At 37.5% G+C, this 26,088-nt stretch overlaps 1 protein-coding gene across 1 annotated transcript in view; it reads right to left on the reverse strand.

Annotated features, from left to right (window-relative positions):
* Positions 1-651: 651 nt before the first annotated feature.
* The window catches only part of TMC1 (transmembrane channel like 1), a 118,405-nt gene continuing 92,968 nt past the window's right edge, over positions 652-26,088 (reverse strand). Inside the window, exons 15-20 of the mRNA XM_072779409.1 lie at positions 20,294-20,361; positions 14,769-15,008; positions 9,566-9,691; positions 6,092-6,170; positions 5,938-5,989; positions 652-2,201 (exon numbers count right to left, since the gene is read on the reverse strand). Coding sequence (XP_072635510.1) covers positions 2,179-2,201; positions 5,938-5,989; positions 6,092-6,170; positions 9,566-9,691; positions 14,769-15,008; positions 20,294-20,361 — 588 coding nt within the window. The 3' untranslated portion in view covers positions 652-2,178. The remainder of the gene's footprint in view (positions 2,202-5,937; positions 5,990-6,091; positions 6,171-9,565; positions 9,692-14,768; positions 15,009-20,293; positions 20,362-26,088) is intronic.

Below are 26,088 nucleotides of genomic sequence, written 5' to 3' on the forward strand. Positions count from 1 at the left end.
TACAGAAATAATGATATAGAACTATCATCGTGATCAGAACTTTCCTATTACAAGGCTATTCCTCAGACAGTCTTTCAGTTCATGTAGTCCTGTGGAAATATTATGGGCAGCTCTCTGGAGACTAAAAGGATTAAATTTTCTAAAAATGCTCAACTTAAATCAGGTGGGTGTTTAGGTGCCATAAAAATCCAACTTATTTTTCAATTTTTAGAAAGACTGAAACTTAGAATTATTATATCTGAATTCTTATACCATGAGCATTTGTTCCAAACGTACATTGATCTAAGAGGTACAAACTCAATCATAAAATACGTAAGTCATGGAGATGCAATGCACAGCAGAGGGAACATAGTCAATAATATCGTTAATGACTGTGTATGGTAACATAGGTAACTAGACTGAAAAAAAAAATACACTGTCTTTCCCTAAATGAAGTCCTTGGGGGACGGTTTGTCATCTCTCATCATCTTTGTTATGAAGCAGATCAAGAACAAGGGGGTGTCATCCACACTGTAAATTTGGCAAAGCATATAAACCAATTCTCTAATTTTATTACTACACAGTACAAAACTGATCCACGTAGAAATAAGCAATCACTTTATTTACTCATCTGCATTATAACCAATGAGATGATAAACCCTGCACAGCAATACATAATTCGTTTCTGATATCCTAGTAACATTTCTCATGCAGATAACAGAAATTTTTGTTTCACAGTGCAACTGCTTTAAGTTAAATTGATTCAATTTAATTAACAAGCATTTACTTGGTGCCTACCTGTGCACAGCACTATACTAGGCATATAAAAGAGCTAAAAGACATGATCCCTGCTGTTAGGGAGCTTACAGTCTGGATAGGATAGATGATCCATGTGTACAGGAAACAATAAAGAACTGTTAAAAATCACGGGAAAATCTATTTAAATAATAGACTCCGAATTAAAGACATTAGGGTCCAAGGAAACCTATGGAGGAGTGATACAATTCGGAATGGAAGCCAATCTGAAAGTGAAACTAAAGGAAGTACATCTTGAATTTGTATCATGGCAGTGATGAGTGAATGAAATTGGCAGAGGAACAGGGAGATGGTTTTATGGCCAGATGAAGAGTAAAGAAGGAAAAACTCAAAAACATGGTAATAAAAACCAGCCAGTCAATTGCAGGGAATAGCAGGCAAATTGGCTTAGCCCTGGAAAAGGACACTGGGTTAGCAGATGTAATGGAAGTCACACAACAATTCTTACCGAGGGCATTGGTTGCTGCTATTCAAAGTCAATTCAAACTTTAAATAAAGAATAATGCTTAAATACATCTATAAACTAAATCTCCTCCATTAAAGTGTATTTTCCCAACCTTAACAAAAAGCAAAGACAAATTATGGAATATTAGAATCTATACTCAGGAGATGTGATCACTGGAGGTCATGATCAGGCTGGGATGGAACTGTAACCATGTACAATGTCTTTTTTTTTTTTTTAACTCACAAAGAGGTGGGTTGTCTAAGACCTATGTACCTCAAGACGAGAGACCTTCAACCCAGTGCTAATTAGACCCCTATTTCCCTTAGGATTTTTCATTTAAAAATGCCATTCCTTTTCATACTGAATCCAGCAGCAAATAAAAAGTCTTGAGTGTATAGTTGTGGGGGCCCAGGATGGGGAGATAGATAAAAAAGAAGGAAAACAGGATGTCAGTTTCAAACTGTGAGTTAATGAATAATTACAATTAATACTTTATAAAGATATTTCCGAACTCTGCAGGAAAAAAAAAGGGGGTGAAATATTTGTTTCCAGGCAAAGAAAACTAAGGCAGAAGGAACATATAAAACCAAAGTCCACATGAGCAAACTACTTTTAATTAACCCAAAAGGTAAACCAGTAACCTGTATTAATGAATCACATCCACCCTTAAACTCTATTGTTAGAAGAAATGCCAGGGAAATGAGTCAGGCAAGAAAGTGGCAGTGGGGACAAATCTCTTAATTTGGAACAAGGTGGAGATCTTCCTTGCTGGACTAGGACTGATGATGCTTTGATTGACCAGCATGCCCTTGACCATCTATGAGGGTTAGAGCAGGGGAACAGCAACTTCACAATGCTTGTGTTCTTGCCTTTTACATGAATCAGTGCTTTTAAGCAGCAAGGTGAGGAGTACTTCTGAGTCCCAGCATTGTCTGTAGTTACTGGCCACCAGCAGCTGCAGCTGTGTGAGAGAGAGAAACAGAAACAGAGAGAGAGAGAAATGAGGAAGCAAAGTGACAATTTGGTTTTCATTATGCTTAACATTCTGAAAGAGGTGAAAATCTGTATCCTCCAAATGTGCCCCATGCTGCCATATACTTAGCATTTTTATAGTCAAAATATTTCTATATTTCTTTTTTTCCAGGAGAGTGAAAGTGAAAGTTCTGATCTTTTTATAATGTTTATTCAATACTGTTAACATAATTAATATAAAAATTTATCCTTTTAAAAATTTTCCAATGAAAGAACTCCTTATTGACCAGTGGAAATTCAGGAGGTATTCCTGAATGACTGTTATATATAAAGTTCTGTAGTAACTTCTGTGGAAGCAACTATGAATAAGATAGTTTCTGCCTTCACAAAACTTGTATATGTTTTTAAGTACAAATTACAGGAAAACATCAAATAAATAGCATGCTGTAAGATTATATCATCATTTAAAACAATAAAGGTAATAATGAGCTTTAACTAGAATTCAGATCATCTTAAAAGTCAAAACTTTTTGCTCGCCATTCTAAACACTAACTTGATAATGTTAAGTTATAGTCACAATCTAGAGCAAATTTAAGAGCAGTGCAGATATCTGTGACATACATGCTTCCAACTATAAGATGCCCACAAGGGCTCATGTCAGCTTTAAGGACACACACAAACGAGAGTGAAGAGATGGAAAGAGATATTCCATGCAAATGGAAGCCAGAATCAGGTGGAGCTCTACTAATTTCAGATAAAGTTCATTTTAAGACAAAAACAGTAACAAGAGACAAAGAAGGTCATTATGTAATGATTAAAGAAGACACAAACAAATTCAAGAGATAGTTCACATTAATAGATTAGAAGAATTAATATTGTGAAAATGTCCATACCACCCAAAGCAATCTACAGATACAATGTAATCCTTATCAAAATTCCAATGGCATTTTCAAAAAAATAGAGAAAACAATACTTATATTCGATGGAACCACAAAAAGTTCCCAAATAGCCAAAGCAATCTTGAAAAAGAACAAAGCTGGAGACACCACACTTCCTGATTTCTAACTATACTACAAAGCTATAGTAATTAAACAGTATGGTGCTGGGATCAAAAACAGAGAGTAAGATCAATGGAACAGAATAGAGAAACAAGAAATAAACACAAACATGTATGGCCCATTAGATTTGACAAGGTATTGAGGATATACAATGAAAAACAGATATTCTCTTCAATAAATAGTGGTAGAAAAGCTGGATATCCACACGCAAAAGAATGAAACTTAACCTTCATCTTGCAACATACACAAAAGTCAACACAAAATGATTAAAGACTTGAATGTAAGACCTTACATCATAAAACTCCTAGAAGAAAACCTAGGGAAAAATCTTCTTGCCCTTGTTCTTGACAACAATTTTTGTTGTCAAAGGCAGCAAAAGCAAAAATAAACATTAAACAAAAAGCTTATGCACAGCAAAGGAAATCATCAATAAAACAAACAGACAACCTGTGGAATGGGAGACAATATTTGCAAACCACATGTTTGATAAGGGGTTAATATCCAAAATAGACAAGAAAATCGTACAACTCAACAACATAACAACAAAATAACCTGATTTAAAATGGGCAAAGTTCCTGAACAGACATTTATTCAAGGACATACATATGGCCAATATTTGTACATGAAAAAGTGCTCGACATCACTATCTAGAAAATGTAAATCAAATCACAATGAGATAACACCTCACACTGTTAGGATGTCTATTATCAAAAAGCAAGAGACAACCTATGCTGGCAAGAATGTGGAGAAAAGGGAACCACTGGTGGGAATGTAAACTGATATAGCCAGTATGGAAAGCAGTATGAAAGTTCCTCAAGAAATTAAAAATAGAACTATCATATGATCCAGCAATCCCACTTCTGGGTATATGTCCAAAGGAAATGAAATCATTAATTTGTATTCCCATATTCATTGTAGCATGAGAGGATGAAAACAACTTAAGAGTCCATCTATAGAGAAATGGATAAATAAAATGTGATATATAATATAATATACTAGTATTCATAATATAAAGATATTATTCGGTCTTTATAAAAGAAAGAAATCCTGCCATTACAACAATGTGGATAAACCTGGAAGGCATTAGACTAAGTGCAATAAGCTAGACAGAGGAAAATAAACATTGCATGGTATCGCTTATATGTGGTAACTGATGAAAAAGAAAAAAAAAAGTCAAACTCATGAAAATAAAGAGTAGAAAGTTGGTTACCAGGAGTTTGAGGTTGGGGGAAATAAGTAGAGTTTGATGAAAAGGTACCAATTTTCAGTCATAAGATGAATAAGATCTGAGGCTGTGATGTATAACACCGTGAACTATGGTTGATATATTATGGAATTGAAATTTGCTAAGAGAGTAGAACTTGAGTATTTTCACCAAAAAGAAAAAGGTAAATATGTGAGGTGATGGATGTGTTAATGAACACAGTGGTGGGAGTTCTTTTACAATGTATAGGCAGATCAAAATGTACATCGTATACTTAAAATGTATCACAATTTTATTTGCCAAAGCTGAAAAATTTAAATGCAATTAAAGAAACAACTAGTTTAGTGATGGAAAAAAGATCTAAGACAAATGTAATACGAAGACATAGCACTGGAAATTGCTGCATCCATTCCTATTGCCATAAAGGTCAGCCAACATGGAAGAAGTAGCATTGAAAGAACCACAGAGAAATGGGGCTCAGCCCTGCTACTTCTAAACTTAAGATAAAATGTGGCCTTTAGCCATACATACAACTAACCTATTCATCTGTGTAGGTTAATGAATTTATTTATTTTTTTCTATTTAAACCAATTTGGGTTGAGTTTTATTACTTATACATGGGGAAAGCCCTAGTTATATTAAGAGTTTTAAAGTTAAGAATGAGGGAAAAGTTTAAAAAATTTTTTCCCTAAACTTCTTAGACATCATTTTTCCATGTGGAACGCAGAGAATATCAGGGATTTGGGCAAATAGGGGTGTGCCTTATTGTAATATTTTTTAAATTAAGGAGGTTACAAAAAAGAGAGTTTAATGAATTAGAAAAGACTCCAGGAAATCAACAGTGGTGAGTGCAGAAGAGCCTAATGATATCTTCCCAATGTGTCTGTTTATGTATAAAAATGATCCCATTGAGCAGGAGAGATTATACATTTGTGTCTGTTATTTAATTTTTTAGAAAAAACTTTATTTATTTATTTGAGAGAGAGAAAGAGAGTACTTGAGGAGGTATGAGTTGGGGGGCAGAGAAACAGGGAGTCTGATGTGGGCTTGATCCCAGGACCTGAGATTATGACCTGAGCCAAAGACAGATGCCTAACTGACTGAGCCACCAAGGTGCCCCTTGTGTCTGTTATTTGTATGTGACTATTTGGATGTCATCTTCATCTACTGTCAATTTGCAAAGATACCTTTCCTCTACTACTGCTGAGTTTACATTTCTAAATTTTTCTTTCTTGTACCTTTCCCCCACTGGGAAAAAAAAAAAAAAAAAAAAACAAGCCCCAGGATTTGATGCCTGAGAGGGTCTCAAAAGTGAACAGTAAAATTGTGGAATGACTCACTCAGGGCAATAATGCCACCCTGCATCAAATCAAATGCCCCATTTGGAGAGAAAAAAAGAGGAAAAAAGGAAGAGCATTTTATTTGTAGGGGAAAAAAACTGCAATAGTAAACATTTCTCCGACCTGCTCGGGCAGCTGCCATTTTCTTGTTGCGCATCTTGTTCTCCAAAGCTTGCTACACAATACAAAAAGAAGAGAAGAACATGATATTTCTTGGTATTTCCTACTACTTGACATTAATAAAGATAACATATTAATGAAATAAATTATATCCTACCTGTTTCATCTTCTTTTTTAGATCCAAATTTGCTGCCTTCTGGCCCTTTGCAGTAGCATTGAGATAATAGATGGTCAAGCTACATTTTAAAAAACAATAAGATTTATGATACTTTTCAGTTCAAGATTCTTCTTAAATTTACATTTACTAAATCACAGAATGTTGGCACTGCAGTGGACTTCAAGATATTTTCTACTCTAAGTCTTTTATTGTATAGATAAAAGATAGAAGTACACAGAGGTAAAGAAGTATATTTGGGACATGGGTGGACCTGGGAAGATGGGACCGAAAGGTCCTCTTCCACTGCCCAGCATTCTGTCTCCCATACCTCACTGCCTTACTGTAGCTTCTTCTTGGAAATGTATGAACATCAGTTTAAGTTATAATTAGAAGTAACATTTCAAGTTGACATGAATAGCATCCAAGAGACTGGAAAGGCTACTGAAGCTTAGGGAATGTATAGAATAAGAAATTGACCTTCTGCTTTAAATTCCCTCCTTTGGCTTTTACAACAAAGACTCTAATCCCCATAGTCATAGTTCATTAACATGGATTTTTTTCCCATAGAATGTATTGTTTGCATTTTTCCCCTTCTTCAAAAAAAATGTTTTATAAAGGAATATTCTTGGCTTTTAGTTGACATTTACATTTCTAGAAAGAGCAAATTCCAGCCAAACGTTTGTGTAAAAATAAATATGTTCATCTTCACTTAAAGCAAAACAAACAAACAAAATGCAGTAAAAAAAAAAAAGGTAACTGGCATTGCTCTTTGTTGCAAATAACTGGATACTAAACACATTTACTCTACTCCCCAACTATGCCAGATTATATCCTTTATGAGCCATCTGGTGCTAGCAACACAATTATTGATATGGTTTAGCCGGATTTGTTTATCTCTTAACCGAGTGATGGGAGTTTGAATGAAATTACATACATGAAAGCATTTGGAATACTATTTGGCATGAAGTAAGTGCTCAATAAATGTGTGTGTGTGTGTGTGTGTGTGTGTGTGTGTGTATTATAAGGGTGTTCTTAGAAATGTGCCTGAATTTGGAGGATGAACTCAAAGACCTCACAAGTCACTTGCATTTCTGGAATTCTCAGGTCTCCAAAGGAATGAACCTGGCTAGAGATAACTAACCTGAATTCTACTCAGTTAACCAAAAACCATCCAAGCTGATTTAGTATTATCCATTGGGGAAATTCAAAATGCTTATAACATGTAACAGTCTCTAATTAAAGGTAATAAAGAGCCAAGCCAACTGCATGAGCCTCATAAACTAGAAGATGAGATCTCAGGATTTGAAAAATCAAATCAGCAATAAACTGAAATTGGGTTTTAAATCAGAACCTCAGAACTATACTCAGTCTTGCAGGACATCTATTTGACCTCATATCCTGCCAGTTTTTCTCTACACAGTCTGTACCAAAGGTTGGCAAACCGTAGTTTCCAGGGTAGAACTGACTCCCAGCCTGTTTTGCATGGCCCATGAACTAAGAATGGTTTTAACATTTTTAAATGGTTATGTAAGTACTTACATAATGTCCTCAGTTTTGCCTTTGACTCATACAACCTAATATGTCTATGATTTGGCCCTTTAAGAAAAAAAAAATGTGCCGAAGCTGGGTGTAAACCATTCCTGACAAGTGGCTTCTAGTCTTTCTGTATATTCCCACTCACCGCAAACTCAGTGTTTCGTGCTTCAAATGATTAGAAGGAATAAGAGATGGGGAAAAAGACATGGGTTTGAATTAACTTATGAACCACTTGATTTGGGGCAGATCTTCCCTGCAATATCAATAATGTGATTAATGAAGCCAACCTTTTGTGGAAATTAAGTGATTAATATATGGGTAGTGCCTGGAACACAGGCAATGTTAGTTCTTCTTCCATACTCTCAAGGCAGCTTATTAAATCTTTAATTGGTGGCATTAGAACAATGTTGCTCCTTTGCTTAAAAATAAAACTGTCTTTCGGTAAGTTAAGACCATAGTCATAAAATTTGACATTAAGCTTTGTTGGTTTTTATATTTTTAATATAAGATCTCATTTATATCAGTAAATGGCCTTGACTTTTAAAAACCATATAATAACTAACATGGTCCCAAGAAGCCAGTGTATCATGAAAACTTGGAAAAGAAAAATCACTTCAAGGGCCATCTGGTGAAACAGGCTGCATCCAGCAGGTCATTTTCTCACATATGTGAGCCAGAGATCCACTATCAGATTCTGAATGCCACCCCAGGATCAAGGTTCTCTAATATTTAATATAATCTGCTTTACTGTTTAATTATCTCTGTAGGCTATTAGCTCGCCCTCAAAGAAGGTGTCACATGTAAAGAGGCTGGATTTATTGTCAAAGTCCTACTACTACTCTTTTGCTATGCTATACTCTTTCTTATCTAGGGAAAATCACTTTGTCCCTCTAAGCCAGTATCTTAAGAAAACGGAACATGATACCGTCCTCTCTGATGTGGCACATGACCATGATCATCACAAAGATGATGGTAACACCCTGGCCCAGATGCCAGTTCAGTTACTTCACATCACTGGGATTTCTTTCCAGGATATTTCTTAGTTTTACCTTTTTAAAAACAAATCTAACCCTTTATATAAGCTTTGTTTCTAATGCATTTGTGAGGGTAGTTTTATATTTGCCCTCTTTGACTGAGAGAGAACAGTGGCCGTTCCGACTTTATATTTAGGAGGGCCTCAGGGGTTGAAAGGGCAGGCTAGCCACCCCCCCCCCCCCCTTTTTTTTTGGCTCTTCCATAGCACACATATATTTTTTCTCAGAATGTAATTTTATCTCTGTGGTGGTCAAGAGTCAGAAGCCAATAAAAATTTCATAGGAACAAAAGCCCCTTCCCAAGTTCCCCTTTGTATATCACCTCTGACTTTTGAAGGGATAGACAAAGTGAACTTTCCAAGATCCTTCTGGTCCTCTGATGCTATTATCATGAACACACGCTTATTGATGGCCTTTCGGAACAGGGACATGGTAATTTTTAAGACCCCCTTAAACCCTTAGGCCTAAAATATAGCCGATAAGGCCCCCAGAGAGAATATTAACTTAGAGGCTCATCATTTCTATGTGTTCACAGCCATCTGCTTTATGGAACAAGGTGGGGGCCAGGAGATGGGGGGAAGCTCAATGCGCTAATTAGATTTAGCATTTAGCATTTATGTTTCCCTTGCTTGAGCTGTTTACTGATAATTATTTTGGTTACTTGGGAACAAATCTTATAATCCTAGGCAGGCAAGGACAGATGCAGATGGCTATGAATTACATCCAATAGGATCAGAATATGGCTCATGAATTTCAGCCTCTCACCACCATGTAATCAGCCCTGAATTTGGTGAGGTTACAGCACAACCCTTAGAGAGTGTGAGAAAGCCAAAAAAGCTAAACTTAAAAGGAGCCAGGCTTTCCTTATTACAAAAGCCCTTTCTATGAGGCTGGAAGCACATACGCCATAACCAAAACAACAGCGATGACCAGTCCAGGATTAGAAAGCTGTCTCAAGATCTTGGCCATCCAGCTTGGGAAATCATGTTCCAGTGTTTCTCCAATGACTTCGAACATCCTATTTTTGCCACTGGAAAAAAAGGGGGGGGGGGCAGCAGGGAAGAGAAGTTTATTTACAACATCTGTAAAAACCATGGTTACAGCAAGAAAACTAGAAATCTTTCTCTAACACCACCTAAGTACTTTTTCAGGTTGGGAACTGAATGTTTAAGCTATAACTTCTGGCACTTTGACCTCTTACTGTCAACATGTTAAAATATGAGAAATGATATCTGAACATAAACACACAGTTGAGCAGTTAGGAAATTAACCACAGCATTAGGAGAAGATTTTTTTAAAGCTGTATTTCTAAGATTTTGATTGAAATATATTTTATGAAAAGTCTATAAATCTGCCCTCGGCCAGCTGTCCATGTTGGAGAATACTCCCTTGGGGCTGAATAAATAGTGTACTCAATCGTTTAATTAGCCTTGGAAATGAGCATAAGGAATAGCTTAACGGAATAAAGTCCACACATAATCCAATATCTCCCCCCTATGCAATAGCTGCTATCTCATTTTCCACAGACTTCTTTCATCGGAGTTATTAATAGGTAACCACACTAAATGATGAGTCCTTTCTCCCTCTGCATTTCTTTCTTGTGGACAGGCTCTAATGACTGCCAGCTCAGTCCTGCTGCTAAGAACAGAAAATGCAAAAAGAAGGAAAATAAGCCTAAAAAGCAAAAATCCTTAATAGGTTAGTGCTCAACCCATTAAGGTAAGAATCAGCCTTTATAAACCAGAAAAAAAGAGAGCAGGAAGTATGTCTTATCTTAGTACCTAATAGTCAGAATTATAAAGTCATGCCCATCATGTCAAGCCATTTTTTTCACTATATGCATATTGATTCTACTGTGAAAAGCTGTAATTCTCAGAAAAGAGATCAGGTTATTTATCACCAAGTTGTATGTATTATCAGAATAAAGGGTGTTATAACACTTAACATAATATTCTGGTTCCACTTTTGTTTTTTTGATGTATACGTTCTCACCTAACCAAATAAACATAATCCACATGGGAATTTTTTTTTTTCTCCTGATCTATAATATCTTTCAAAAGACTGAGTAACTCCAAGTATCTGGTCAAGAGTTGCTGGACTACCAAGGTGCAAGTTTTGCTTCACAAATTACAAATCTTTGGGGTGCCTGGATGGCTGAGTTGGTTAAGCATCTGCCTTCGGCTCAGGTCATGATCTCAGGGTCCTGGAATGGAGCACCACATTGGGCTCATGTTCCGCGGGGATTCTATTCTCTCTCTCTCTCTCTCTCTACTGGCCACCCCCCTGCTTGTGCTCTCTCTCTCTCTTTCTCTCTCTCTCTCTCTCTCTCTCAAATAAATAAAATCTTTAAAAAATTACAAATCTGCACTCATGCAGCAAGACCTGTGATATATTAAGGAGAAGGTAGCTTGCAGGCCATTCAAGATCATATCAATTTATTCCGCCAAGATTTCTTTGTCCTCATCCACTCTGACTGGCCATGTTTTCCTTCTAGACATAGGGGATAGAGTTAGAGTAAGAAGGTAGGCAAAGACAAGAGAAGGTAAGACAATCCACTCTTCCTTCCCCAGCTTCTCGGGCCAAAGCTAATGAATGTGGTTAGAATGGGGGGAATAGAATTTTACAAAATGCTCCCTACCCACAACCATCTTCTCTGCGTTCAGTCTGTCCCAAATTCAAAGTCATTAGCATCTCTGGGGATTGTCCCCTTTCCAGGTCTGGTGTCTTATTGGGAGTCCAGATCTCTTACTTCAATACAAACTAAAGAAGCATCTACTGATCCCTAGAAATCCTTTTTTTTTTTTTCTGATAGTTTAGTCAATATGCCCAAAAGTCCTTTCCAGTCTGCTGTGACTAAATAGTCAAATGAAATGATACTGCACTTAAGCTCCCGTGGGCAGAGCTCCATCAATCCTAGATTATGAGCAGATCTGTTTTGCCAGTGGACCAAGAGTTTCACAGGACCAGAATCAGTGTCCAGTTTGCTCCTATAGCTCCTCTAATGCTTACTGCATAAGCAGTCATTATTCATTCATTACTTCAAATTACTGCCCAACACTCTACTGTGTTTAGACTTACAGCAATGAAAATATTCTATCCTCAATCTCTAGAGGCCAGCTACAGTATTTAAAAAAAATAAACATAGAAAGTGTAATAGCAAAAAATTAATATAATAGCAGCGTCACAAGATAAAATAAATATAAGTATGAAAGTGTCATGATATAATACAAATATGCACTTAATTTATGATCTCGATTATTTTAAAATGCTGCATAAAAAGAAAACCAGAATACAAAATGCCGAAATGTTGAGAGGTATTATTTCAGATCTCTGGAGTTATGAGTAGTGTTTATTTTTTTAAAGATTTTATTTATTTATTCATGAGAGACACAGAGAGAGAGTCAGAGAACATAGGCAAAGGGAGAAGCAGGCTGCTTGAGGGGAGCCCAATGTGGGACTCGATACTAGGACCCTGGGATCATGCCGTGAGCCAAAGGCAGACACTCAACTGTTGAGCCTCCCAGGCATCTCAAATAGTGTTTATTTTCCTGTAGCAATGTTTCCACAATTTCCAAGTGTCCTAGGATAAACTACATAGTGCCTTTGCAATAAGATGAAAATACATAAAAATATAATTCCCATGATGCAAACAAGGAGAGTACGTGAGAATCTAGAGAATTATAAATTGTTTGGAATTATTAGTGAGGGGTTGAGGGAGAAACATGGTGTCAGCAAATGTGGTGGAGCAATTAGAAGAATTTTCTTCATCTGGACACCGAATAAGTAGTTTGCAAATTGTTGAACTGTTTAAGGTAAATCCACTTAATAGCCTATTGGAATAATTTTCTGGAAAATTCACCCTCCCTAGCCAGGTCTTACGAAACCAGAGCAAGCTAGATATGTCATCAGATTGCTTTACAGAGTGGATCTTCTAAGGTATAGTAGCCACCTTACCTGAGAACATCACCCGTACCTGGGAGTGATTAGCCATCACTGTGCCCCTGTGGGGGTGTGGCCATCCATTAACCTACCTCAACTGCATGTTTGCTGCCCACCCAGGTACCATGTAGGGTCAGACTAGGCAGACTGAGCAAACGACCCCAAAATCATGCCCAGCCATGAGGCTCCTATTAATACATGCATTCTAACCTCATTCCTAGTCCAGAGCAACCCTTTCAAACTTTTAAGTCCAAACAAATGAATGAAGCATACATTCTTTTGCTCCCAAATGAGGAAACTGACAGGAGAAATAGACTATTTAAATAAGAGAGAGGAATCTTTTCCTGACATGCTACTGAAAATACATAAATTTTCTTGATTAATGCAAAATAGTGATATATATGCAGAAATTTTGCCTAAGTTTTCCAATTAGGACACTCTTGGTCAAAATCAGGTACGATGCCTTAGATACAGACTAATTTTTTTTTTCATTAAATTCATAGTAACTGTATGTGATACAAAGAGAGGCAGAAGAGTTAGGCTCAGAAAGCTAAAATTGTGTGGTTGTGGTACATGTCTAGCTCAATTATATTTTTCATAGGAATGCACCTATCCAGCTCCACGTGGACATTATGGGGTTTCCTTTCCTTTGATACATTTTTCTGAGAAGTATCGACTTCCAATTGGAAAGTTAAAAGCACATCTAAAACTCAACTTGGATATTCAGTAGTGTGAGTAATTTGCAATCAACTAAAGTCTTTGAATGGCTTATCTGGTAAACCTCGTACCCTGAGAGTCATTAGAGATTTATTAAGACCAAGCTCTCCTTCAAGGCTGCAATTTCATATTTTGTCTCCAGATGTCACTGTCTGCATTATTTATTTCAGCCCATGGTGGTGGGGGTGTTCGGCAGTGATCAGGATTTGTCAACATCAGCTTCCTGAGTATGACAAACTATTGTAGTTTTTGCCCTATCGCTGGCTTAACGTTTTCTTTCCTTTTTTTTTTCCCCCCGTAGCAAACTATTTTTAGAGTAAAAGTGCCTCTTAAGTCTGTGGGCAGTGAAACTTTTGACTTTAATTTCATAACTTGGGTCTGATGGCATGACGAGGAAATTGCATGTAGCCATTATTGGCTCATGCTTGTTATTCACATGGCTTTTTACGTTCACATTTCTTTTGTTGGAAAGGAGAAATAATTCAAATGCATGCTGACCAGTGACTTGATAGGCAGAGATTCTGGGGTGGGGATGGGGCTGAGGTGACTTATGGTAGATTCATTTATTTATTTATTTTTTTAAGAGAAAGAGAGAATATTAAGCAAGCTCCACACCCAGTGTGGAGCCCAATGCAGGACTCTATCTCACAACCCCAAGATCACGACCTGAGCCAAAATCGACAGTCAGATGTTTAACCAACTGAGTCAGCCAGGTGCACATGGTAGATTCATTTCTAAGGCCCTATTTAGGGAATGAAATATCAATTCCCCAGATCCTGAGGATTTTGTTTTCTTGCTAAGTGTCACAGCTGGAACTTGGTCATGGAGACCTGGAGAGAAGTACATTTCAGCTTAGAGCAGAGAGACTTCCTGGCTCTTTATTACTGATGTGAGTGATTTGTCCTTGTTATTTGGGAGAATGTCCATGATGAATAGCATCTTCAATTGTTTTACTAGTAAGTAGTATTGTGGATTCTAAATTGTGTGGCTCACTTGATATTCATAATTGTCTAATAATGACCACATTTCCTAGGTAGTGGAATAATCTTTTAGTTGATTAATTATTTTCTCCTTGGCATGACATAGCAAATCTTCTGATTTTTTAATGTGGTGGTTAGCATCAGGAAAACTTTCACATCTCCTCATAGCATAATCAAACCTTGCTCTTTGCTACTCACTTATGGCTCAGATTTATTGTCCATATTCTACCCAGGTAGAGCCTGGGTGCACTCAAATCATTTTTGATTCCTTTTATGATTCCCAAATAAGAAAATTGATGGAACTTGCCTAAGATTCTCCATATTACCTAATGAGCCTGCATGCCCAAAGAATCAGTATCTATAGACCAAAATGCCACTGTTTGGGGGAGGGAGGCAAGGCTCATGGGAGCGACCATTCCTGTCTCCATGCCTGGAAGAAAACCACCCAGATGGAATTTCAAAAGCAAGAACCTGAAGGGGCCACAGTCAAAAGATGGTGGGAGGGATACAATCATGTACAGGACCGGCATGGTGGACAAGAAGAGGATGAGCAGTAGCATGCCCAGGTAGAAATTATTTGATCTGGAAGCTTTGAAGACACGGGCCTCAGGAACATTGCAACACATCACGGCCCAGCACTGGAAGTACATGGATGTGTGGAGTCGAAGGATATTGATGCCCGGGAGGCTGGGGGCGAAGAAGGAGCCCATCCTAGAAGGAAAAACATGGCTCTGCTCAATTCGACTCTTCTCTTCATAACAAAGTCACACAGCACCTGTTTATTTTATACCATGCTTATTTGCTAAAGGCAGAAAACGTAGTGCCACTTTCAACACACAAATCCTTTGATAAATAAACTTAGCTGGTCAATTTCCATCTTCTATGCCCATTTTACCGTCTCCCCCACTATCCAGGAATTGCTATGTGATTCTTTCATAGTTATTATGCTGCTCACTAACTGTATCTGCTCTCATTAATAAACTTAAACACCAGAGAAAACAGTGTATCACATGTATTTACTTCTCTCTTCCTTCTACTTCTCAGATAAGCTGGATTTCCCTTAATACTCAAATCACTGATTAATAAACCTAAAAATTTAACTTCTTTTTAATAAAGGCTTCTTGGGACACCTGGGTGGCTCAGCGATTGAGTGTCTGCCTTTGGATCAGGGCGTGATCCTGGAATCCCTGGATCAAGTCCCACATCAGTCTCCCTGCGTGGAGCTTGCTTCTCCCTCTGCCTAAGTCTCTGCCTCTCTCTCTCTCTGTTTCTCATGAATAAGTAAATAAAGTCTTTTTAAAAATTTTTAAAAATAGTAATAAGAACCTCTTAAAACCACTCATTCCACTCAAATACACTGCACAATCTGGATTAATTACTTTTCTCATTGGCTAATTAATTTTTGCTTAATGGAAGAGAAAAAAATTAAAATAAGCTTATCTTTTTTCTGATGCTATTCTTTATTAGCTATGTAGCTAGGATGGTGTTTTAGAGCTGTTGTACTTAGGCCCGATAATAGACAGTGTTTTGTTAACAGTCCATAGGACACTTTATGTGTTTGATATATGAAAATTCAACACATTCATTTAATTTAACCTAATCTGTTTACTTTCTTACTTCAGCTTGTCCTGGAAATCCACTGCTTTGTACATCTGATTTTTAAAAGCTATTTTTAAATGCCACTTTTAAACAGGAAGCACTTAGGTAAGATCGCATTTACTTGATAGCTTAGTTGGTTATTTCAACAAAATAAATTTCAATTTTCTTTGATGAGAAAATCCATTAGTATCATAAAACCATATTAATAGCAATGTGTTGGTCCAAAAACAAAAAGAGGATACATGTGCATTTATTTTAGAAGTATAAGCAGAATCGTATCTTTTAAACTGTCCCAGCTATAATAAAGCTCTCAGCACTTCTAGTTAGGGTGAGCATTTTATATTTCCTGGATATGTAGAGTAGCTGCTTTAACTAATCCAACGTAAATTTGGTATAATACACAGGGAGGGTAGGGGGTGAGTTAGATGAAGAAACTAATTTCTGCAAATAAAATTATGCAGACCAGCACTAAACTATTTCATTCAAAAGTGGAATCTTGCCAAAATTTGGATTGTCCTGTTGGTAGGATTTCACACAACAGATCTGAATATTTTAGCATACTGAATGGACCAGAGACGCTGAAGGAAGTTAAATGATTTTTTTTAATGGTATGAACTTCAGGTGATGATATACCCATGCAGGTTTATCAACTGTAACATATGCACCAGACTGTGGTGTGGGATGCCTTTAGTAGGGGAGGCTGTGCATGTCAAGGAGATCAGGGGATGGGAATGCTCTGTACTTCCCACTCAGTTTTTCTGTGAACCCAAAACTGCTCTAAACTAGAAATTGTATGAACTAAAAAAAGTAAGAAGATAGGCTTTGGAACAAGACAGGGTATCTTTGCTACAGGATAGCAAAAGAGAACTTAGAATCTCAAAAATGAGAGCAAATGAGTGATTGTCCCAGGCTAGGTGCCAGAATTACATAGCACCTACACTATATTCTCAAATGGCAATATTAGTAATGTTGAGATGCCAGTGAGTCATTATACTTGCTCCCTTCTAAAAGTCAGGCTTGGCCAATGAAATAGTCATTAAAATGAGGTGTCTCACTACTGAATAGAAAAATTAAAAGCTCTGTGTGGCTTTTGTCTTTGCTTCCCTGACCAGCAATGTTCCATATGGACCCTATTTTGCTAGTCTAGGACTCGGCAGTAAGGGTAACTTACAAGAGCAGAGCCCTCTACCAACCCACATTGGGCATGTCGAGTACACAAGAAGTAAACTTTTCCCTTTGGAAGCCACTAAGATTTGGAGGTTCTGTTTAAATGCTGCACAAACTAGTTTGTCCTCAGACACAATTCCGTACAATTTAAGACCTAGACTAGCCTAAAGCCACATATATTTTTGCATATATGTATATATACATATACACATATATATCTGTGTGTGTATGCCTGCATGCACTCGTCTGTACACATATATATGTACACATGTATGTATGTGCATCTGTAATAAATAAATTTCAGATTTTCAAAATAAATAACACATGGGCATTTTGAACAAATGGCTCAAGAACTATAACCTAGAAAAACAGATCCATACACATTGATATCTGAACCCTAATGTTCATTCTGTCTTTGCTTGTGACTCACTAATCAGCTTGGCTTACTAAGTCCCTTACCCAGACTTGATTCCATCATCTGTCAGTTAAAGATCATTATAATATCCTAGCCTTATAAAGTGCTTTTCTTCCAAGAAGATCAAAGCAAATGAAAGCTTCTTTTATTGAGCTCTCCTTATTACTCCAGTGACATGGTACATGTCAGGTAAATTATTCACATTTGATCAACCAAGAAAATGAGGTAGCAGACGGTGACAACACTAGTGAAAGGTTATACAAAGGACAGCATTAGAGCAACATCCAAACCCATCTTCTCTCTCACTGTGTTCTCTGCTGCCTCTATACCCTACTAAGATAGAGAGATGATGTGTGTTCATCATTGTAAAATATGATCACAAAAACCTACGCTATCCATTTTTAAATTAACTGTATAATATAAAGGTTTATGGTCATATCAGCCAATTTCATGACAAAATGGATTTTACTTATAAAGTTTAGCTTTACTGGCATCAGTGTAAATAACCTCCACTAATTAGAAACCTCTAAAGCAGTAACTTAATGTCTCCAGTCAGTAACCAATGGAATTGAGTGCAAACTTCCCATACTCTTCTGTTCTGTATGGCCAAAGTCAAGTATCAGTTACTCATACCTCATAAAATAGTAGCTTACCACGTGTGAGTCCCCTTATGCAGGGGAGCTTACTGCACTTAGAATACACACTCCCACACCTTGCCCACCACAATACATTCCTACTCCTTCACTAACTTCCTGGGGGTTAGGAAAAGACCATCTGTACAAAGGGTTGATCTGAAGGTGAATAATAGTTCCTTTGCTTCTGAAACTCTCCTAAGTGTGTGATTATCTCTGCACTCAAAAGACACCATCACTTTCTAATGTCCTTTTCGGACTACCAAGAAGTAAGACTTGACCAGTATCTAAAGGATGAATACATAGAAAGCGATAGTGCAGGGCTAGTGGAGAGATTTTGATAATAGTTCTGCCCATGGGAGAAGGAGGGAGATGTGTAGATATTTAAGAATTTCACCATGAACAATAGTGTACTAAATAGTTGCAAAATGGTAAGTGAAACCAATCAGTCCAGTCATTACAACAGCTTTTCTGATAACGAAAATGAATTTCTAAGCCAATCTGTTGACTTAGCTATGAAAGGACAAGAAACAGACATGCAGCATATGTCTGCACAAATGGCACCTGCCAGGCCTGAGGGATTTGTGACACTCTGTGTAAAAGGCAGGGAGTTTTAAAACTAATATTAGGTGATGGCTTCTCATTGTTCTGGGTGCAATGTTCCGCCATTTTCTGCTATGACAGCACAATCCCCTCCAGAAAATAAAAGATCTAGAACTCACAGAAGCTGCTCCCTTTACTCTCTCTGCCGGTGGACATATGTTGGGCCACCTTGGCTTTCTTCCCTGCTTGGAGAATGAAAGGTACATTTCACTCTTTAATGATTCTCTGGGTGCATGAGCCATAACTTGCAAAATTTAAAAAGCAAGAGGACAGGAATTGAATTTTTAAACATACCTGATAATGGAGAATATAATATTTTTATAGCTTTTCCTTCATATGTATTGACCTAGTGAGGCACAGGAAATGGACAGCCCCCAAGGCAGGATGATGGGGCCTGCCATGGCTGGCATGGCTATGGTCTTTATATTACTGAAGCAAGATCATTTTAACATTTGCAGAGAGGTCCAGTATTGCAATGGTTTAATAATTCAATCCAGCTACAGTTGAAGGATTTAAGTGATAGGGAAAGCTTGTGCAAAACTTGAACGGAGTTACTGGTACCTGTTTATAGGACAATGGTGTGGTCAGTGGCACAGTGTTATGTTAAACATGTGTGGGTAGGATAAAGAAGCTCAATTGCAACTGCTTGTGTGTTGGGTGTTCTTAGTTAAGAGCGACAGATTTCCAAGACCACCTGGTCCCCAGATGAATCACATGCTGTGGTTCAATTTTTAAACTCAAAAACAGTTCTACTGTATCAGCTCGTCTTAACCTGACAAGCTTTACAGTGAAAATGCTTTCATTTAATAAAAGATATGACAATCCTTTGTACATCAAAAGACATAATTCTGATGTGCAAATGGCCTGTGAGGCAAGCTACAAAATAAAGATCATATTTTTAGCTTGACCATCCTAAAACATGTGTTTCATCTCCATGAACTACCGGATTTGGTAAGATATTATTTTTAAAAGTCGCAACAAGTTGTACTCTAAATATACTCAATAATGACAAAAGAAATTAAGTTCCTCAGAAGGGTCTTACATTAATTTATTTCACACTTTACATGTGATTATGGGATCATTAATGTTTTACTGTTAGACCCTGGAGTCAGAAGATACAAAAGTATAAAAGTCTTCAAATAATCTACTAAGTAGAAATAGTCTCCCAGTATTTGATAAAGGAATGCTCTGCAAAACAGGCAGATGTCTTTGAGGACCAAGAGTTAAGATATGAAAAAATATATATGTATATATACTATATTCATATAGTACTATAATTATATAATATTACATAACATATATAATTATATATAACATGTTATATATACTATATTATATAAATATAGTATATGAAAAAATATAGTATATACATTCCAAGACATATATACAATATATATTATATATGTTATATACTATATATTATATATGTTATATAGCTTTTCCTAGCAATCTACTTTGCAAAGGCAATTGTTGAGTTAGACCAGACCGGGGACTTCTCTGACACCAGGCTACTGTGCTTTATGCAATAATGATCACTGACGCTTTTCTACAAGTGATATGCTGTCCACCAGCTGACCTACCAGATCATGCCTTGGTTGAAGATCAGAGCAAGGACGTTGCCGCTGATGTCAAATTCAGTGTACGAGGGCTACAGGAGACACAAACATTCACTGGATTAGCATATCAACGGTGAAAATTGAAAGACAAGGGTTTCATGTTTCTGCATGTATGGCGAGGCTCTCAACTGCTTCCTTACAGCAACAATAGCAGAGTAATTGATATGATAAATAATCAGCAACAAATAAAATAATAAAGCACCCTTTATAACACAGTAAGTCTCATTTTCTAAAGCAGCCATTCAATGTTATGAAAATGTGGACCAGCGGGCTCTCTCTCCTACATGGCTGGGGAAAGGAAAAATTGGAACAACATTTTAGAAAAACAATTTGGCCATATATATGAAAAGCTTAAAAAACCTCATTCTCTTTAACCCTGTAAGTCTACTTCTAGGAATTTGTTTTAACAAATTGATCTTAAATTCTGACAAATTTTAACAGAGATGAAACCATCTACATATCCAATATTGGTTAAGTAAATATAGTATATCTATACTGTAATATGGATTGCACCTAATTACAATCACTGTTTGAAGAATATTTATATATACAGAGAAAACTAGGAGTTAATGTTAAATGACAAAGATATAAAATTACACATTCATTATTTTTATCCACTGAATATGTAATCACACATAAGGAAAAGACCTGAAAATGACCAACAAAATTAATATGTCTTATAGGTAGGTGATAAATTATGACTTTTGTTTCCTTCCTTAAGTTTGCATATTTTAAAACTTTTCTCCAAAAATGTGAATTTCTTTTACAATAAAATAAATATAGAGAAATAGAATAGAAGTTTAAGAAGTTTTTTAATCCAATATCCAGTGTTTGTCTCCTAGGTAATACCATCCCGCTTAGGGCAGCAACACTGGGCTGTTTTTTTGTGCAGAGTGCCCACCAGTAGGAACTGAGGTGGGATCTCCCAGGGTGGCCTGTCCAAAAGCTTCCTGGTAACACATCAGACAGCCTAGAAGGAAAGCTTCTATCAATGGGAGTAATAGGAAACCAACTGGTAGGTAATAAGAGAAAAGGAAAAAAGCTAAAAAATGTGAATTGAGACCACCAAGAAGACCATGAAAGAAAGACCAAAAGAGTGGCAGGTCCCTAATCCTGTCCTAGATCTTGGCCTCTGCAGGAGTGGCTTCAGACCATATATATCCCCATAATAACTCCCTCCCAATACACACATACATACACACACAGAGCATACCACATGCACACACACTTAAACCTGCATACTCATTGTGTGATGGATCGCAACAGTTCTCAAACCCAAGAAACATCCCCTCTCAAAAAAATATCTGTAAGAAGATGGAACAGTTCCCTGACTTGGAACCCCAACAAAACCTTCACAGCTTTTGGATTCTTTGCCTCAAGAGTTCTTGAAGTCATTTTTTCTCCAAAAGGCAGAAGTACTTTTGGGAAAGATATGGATCATATGCCTTGTAACAGATTCAGGGCGTAAACAGAAAGAATGGTTAAATAACAAGATAAAATGATAAGACAATATGTAATGAAATAATACACAGCCCTGTTATTTTTTTATTTTTTTTTATTTTTTTTTTATTTTTTTTTACACAGCCCTGTTATAATAAGCAGGACAAAGATGACCTGGATTGTATAAACAAGGTTTTGCTGGTTCTCAGATTATCTAGAAGCATAACATTCACAAGACGTGAGGAGGTTAGGTTAATAGTTTTTGTTCTAAAAATCCACAATGAAAGCAGTGTGTTAGTTCCTCATGGAGAAACATAAACTGCTTCTAATCTCTAGAAACATTAATTCTGAGTCTTTCTCCCTCCCCAGGAGGGCTTTGCTCTGGACCACCCATTTTCTCCCCGCTGATGCCTTTTAAGCTCACAGAACACATATGACAAATGCTCAGTTGGGTGGCCTGTGCCATCTGTGGCCTTGGAACAACTGTGTGTCAGTTCAAGAATCAAACCTTCATCTTTGGCCTCTTTAAAATGGTGCCATGATTTAACCCACCAAACTATGTAAAATTTTTTTTAAAAATCAACCTTTTAGAAATATATTCTCTTTGCTCTCATGAACATATAACCTTCTTCAAAACCACTGGAGATATTTTTATAACTAGGTGTCTAGAAAAACACAAAAGATACTGGGAAGCCTCATTCGCATACAGTGTTTGCAGCAGGGACAACAGAAGGAATGTCATTTTTGATGCACAAATTCACCCGATGAAGAAAATGGGTATAAGGCATTCCCAGTGTACCAAATGGGTTTGTGGTCCAAACACTTGTCTGGGATTCACACCTGAGTATTAAACTTTGCCTTGCCATGTCCTAGTTGGATGAGCTGGGCCAGCTGCTTATCTTGTCAGGCCTCAGTTTCCTCACAGATAAAACTGATGAAATGAACTAGGTCAGTCAGTGGTTGTCACACTATGGCCCATGTGCCAAATCTGGACCGCCACCTGTTTTTGTAAACAAAGATTTACTAGCTAATAGCTGCATTCATTTGTTGATTTGTTATTTGTGGTTCTTTGGCACTTAAATAGGAAAGTTTAAAAGTTTGCACAGTGACCAAATGGCCACCTGAAAGCAAAACCTCGGGTTTTCTACTCTTCTCACAGGATTTCTGACACAGATGTGTGGGTTTTAACCTCCATACCAAACAATGCCTAGGTTCCCTGTGGACCTAAGCTGGATGCCCTACCGCTTATCTCTGTTCTGATACTGACTGTCCAGAGTAAGAGCAGACTCTACAGGCTAAGGACTCGGTTCCCCAAGACTGCTCTCCAAACCCCATAGGTCAGGGAGTTTTATGGAGACTTCTTCAGTAAGCATGATCAATTATTAACTCATTCTCTAGCCCCTCTTCCCTCCCCAGAGGATGGAGGAATGGGGCTGAAAGTTTCAAGCTTCTAATAACAGCCTGCTCTTTTTGGTGACCATCCCCCATCCTGATGCTACCCAGGAGTCACCAGGCATTGCCTCATTAGAGTAAGCAATGTTCCTATCACCCAGGAAAACCCAAGGAATGTAGGGGCTCTGTATCAGGAACCAGGGTCAAAGACCAAATATTGGAACAAAATATGATCCTAGAACCTATATTGCTCAGAGAATTAGAAAAAGGTTTAGAAGCGCTGGCCAGGAGCTGGAAATAAGAGACCAAAATATATATTTCTTGTTATATCATAATATCACACCTGCAGAAGTGAAACTGCTTACTACCCAGCCCTTTACAGAGAAAGTCCGGCAACTTCTGAACTAGATCATTTCTAAGATGCTTTTCTAATCTGAGATCTGTAATTGGTTGAAAAATCAGACCCAGTTATTAAAGAATTGCTTCTCTGTAAACACTTTAGAAATGGAACTGAACTCTGTATGAGTTAAACTCAGAAAATCTCACTCTAAACATCAAACGAAAGTAGAAAGGCTGGGGATCCCTGGGTGGCGCAGCGGTTTGGCACCCGCCTTTGGCCCAGGGCGTGATCCTGGAGACCCTGGATCGAATCCCACGTCGGGCTCCCGGTGCATGGAGCCTGCTTCTCCCTCTGCCTGTGTCTCTGCCTCTCTCTCCGTGTGTGTGACTATCATAAATAAATAAAAATTTAAAAAAACAAAAAAAGAAAGTAGAAAGGCAAACACAGACACACACATATACACACACAAATTCAATGCTCCTTCTTTTAGAGTTGGATTTAATAAAAACGTGAGATTATATTGCATTTTAAAGTTTTAAAAGCGATGCTTTAATAATACAAGTGTAAATCATTTTGTAATATGTATGCTTAATTGCCTCTAAAACATAAAAAGCTTAAAGGTAAATGAGGCTTGGGGAGAAATAGGTTTTCTTGAAACCTGAGAAATGAAATTATTCAAATGAGATGCATATAACAAAGTCACTAAGGGTCGCTCATCCCTAATAAGCTATTTAGGCCCCAGCCAAAGAAGATCCCATTCGGATTTAGGCTGAGGTCTATAATAACTTTATAATAATCAAGGGATTGAAAATTATCTTATTTTATTTCTGGATCTTGTGGTGGGTGAGAGTCAGTCATCTATCCATAGGGAAGACAGATGTTTGGAATTGGACTGAAGTGCCTAGGAAAACCCATCCTCTCTGTAAGTTTCATCATTTGAGAAAGATCATTAACCTGTGGCTATCATGAAATATCTCAGAGAGAATTCTATCATTACAACGTCCTGTCTGATGTACGAATCTCACTTCTCACATCTAAAATCACTCTGGATCAATGGTTCTTATGCATGGTCCCCAGACCAAAAGCAGCAGCACCACCTGGGAACTAGTTAGGAAAGTAAATTCTCCAGAACCTGCCCCCAGCTTTGGTGGAATCAGAAACACTGTGTTTTCACATGCCTTTGGGGGATTCTGGTACACCCTCAAATTTGAGACCTACTGATCTAGGACAAGTCCTAGCCTCATCTACTAGGATGACCCACCCCTTGTTGCTGCAGACAGACTCCAACCAATGTTCAAGTGGAATTTCAAATCCAGACTGTGCTGTCCCCTTCCTCATGCAGTCAACCCTTCATGAGATACTCAAGATTTCCTACTGATCCTTTAGCATGACATCATCCTGGACTGCTAAATAATGTCTCATTCACAGCCAGAGAACACCTATTTATTTCTAATTCTCTATCACAATCCCTCCTGTAACTCCATTATTGCAAGTGACCTGTCTAATCTTGGGAGTGCTTTGAGTTACAAATGCCACAGACTGGCTCATGAATCATGATTTGACAGAGTCCTTGAAATTTCTAGGGTTAAGCGTTAACAGTGAAAATTCAACATGACTGAAATCTGGTTGAGAGCTTTGAAGTCGATTAGATAGGAGTGGTGAGTCCTAGCTCCACCACTGACCAGCTATCTGTCTTTAAGCAAATTATTAAACATCGCTTAAGCCTGTAAGGTAGCAAAAAATCTACCTCATAGTGTTGCTGCTATGACTAGATGGAATAATATATGCAAAGTATTTTGTAGAAGTTCTCACATATAATAAATACTACATGAAAGTATACAATATAATATAACATAGAATCTAGTCTTATGGTCTGTTAGTCATAGGGCTCTTGTTTAGGGATAATCTTTCATCAGATCTCAGGGAAATCTCTTCTATTTTCCATTTATATAAATCTTAAAAAGACCACCTTAAAAATATAACTTTAAAATAAGATGGTGAGGTTTTAATTTGTTTCAACATATTCTACTCCATGCTATGTATTCAATTCTATTTCTTCTTAGATATCTGTTACCTATTTTTAAATTTTTTTTCATGATTTTATTTGTTTGTTTGAGAGAAAGAGACAGAGAGAGAGCATGAGCAGGGAAAGGAGGAGAGAGAGAGAGAGAGAGAGAGAGAGAGAGAGAGAGAGAGACAGGCAAGCTCCCTGATGAACAGGAAGCCCAATGTGGGGCTCCATCTCAGGGTCCCCAGATCATGACTTGAGTCAAAGGCAGATGCTTACCCAACTGAGCCACCCAAGAGCCCCTGCTACTTATTTTATTAATAAATGGCAAAGACAGTAACAACACAATTAAGCTGAAAGTTAAGACATTCTGTGTTGAGCTAGCTACTGCAGGAAACCCAGAGTTTCCAAGAGGTTTTAGGACAGTCATGCTGAATCTGGGTGGTTAAAATCCCTCCTGGGAGCAACGATTCCACTTTCTATGAGTCAGTGAACACTTAAGAAACATTGAGAACTGTCTGCTATGCTTGGAGAAGCCTTAGGAAAGATTAACTTACATTACGTGGTCTAACAGCCTGC

Source organism: Canis lupus, chromosome 1 (genome assembly GCF_048164855.1).
Source record: "Canis lupus baileyi chromosome 1, mCanLup2.hap1, whole genome shotgun sequence".
Classification (NCBI taxonomy): domain Eukaryota; kingdom Metazoa; phylum Chordata; class Mammalia; order Carnivora; family Canidae; genus Canis; species Canis lupus.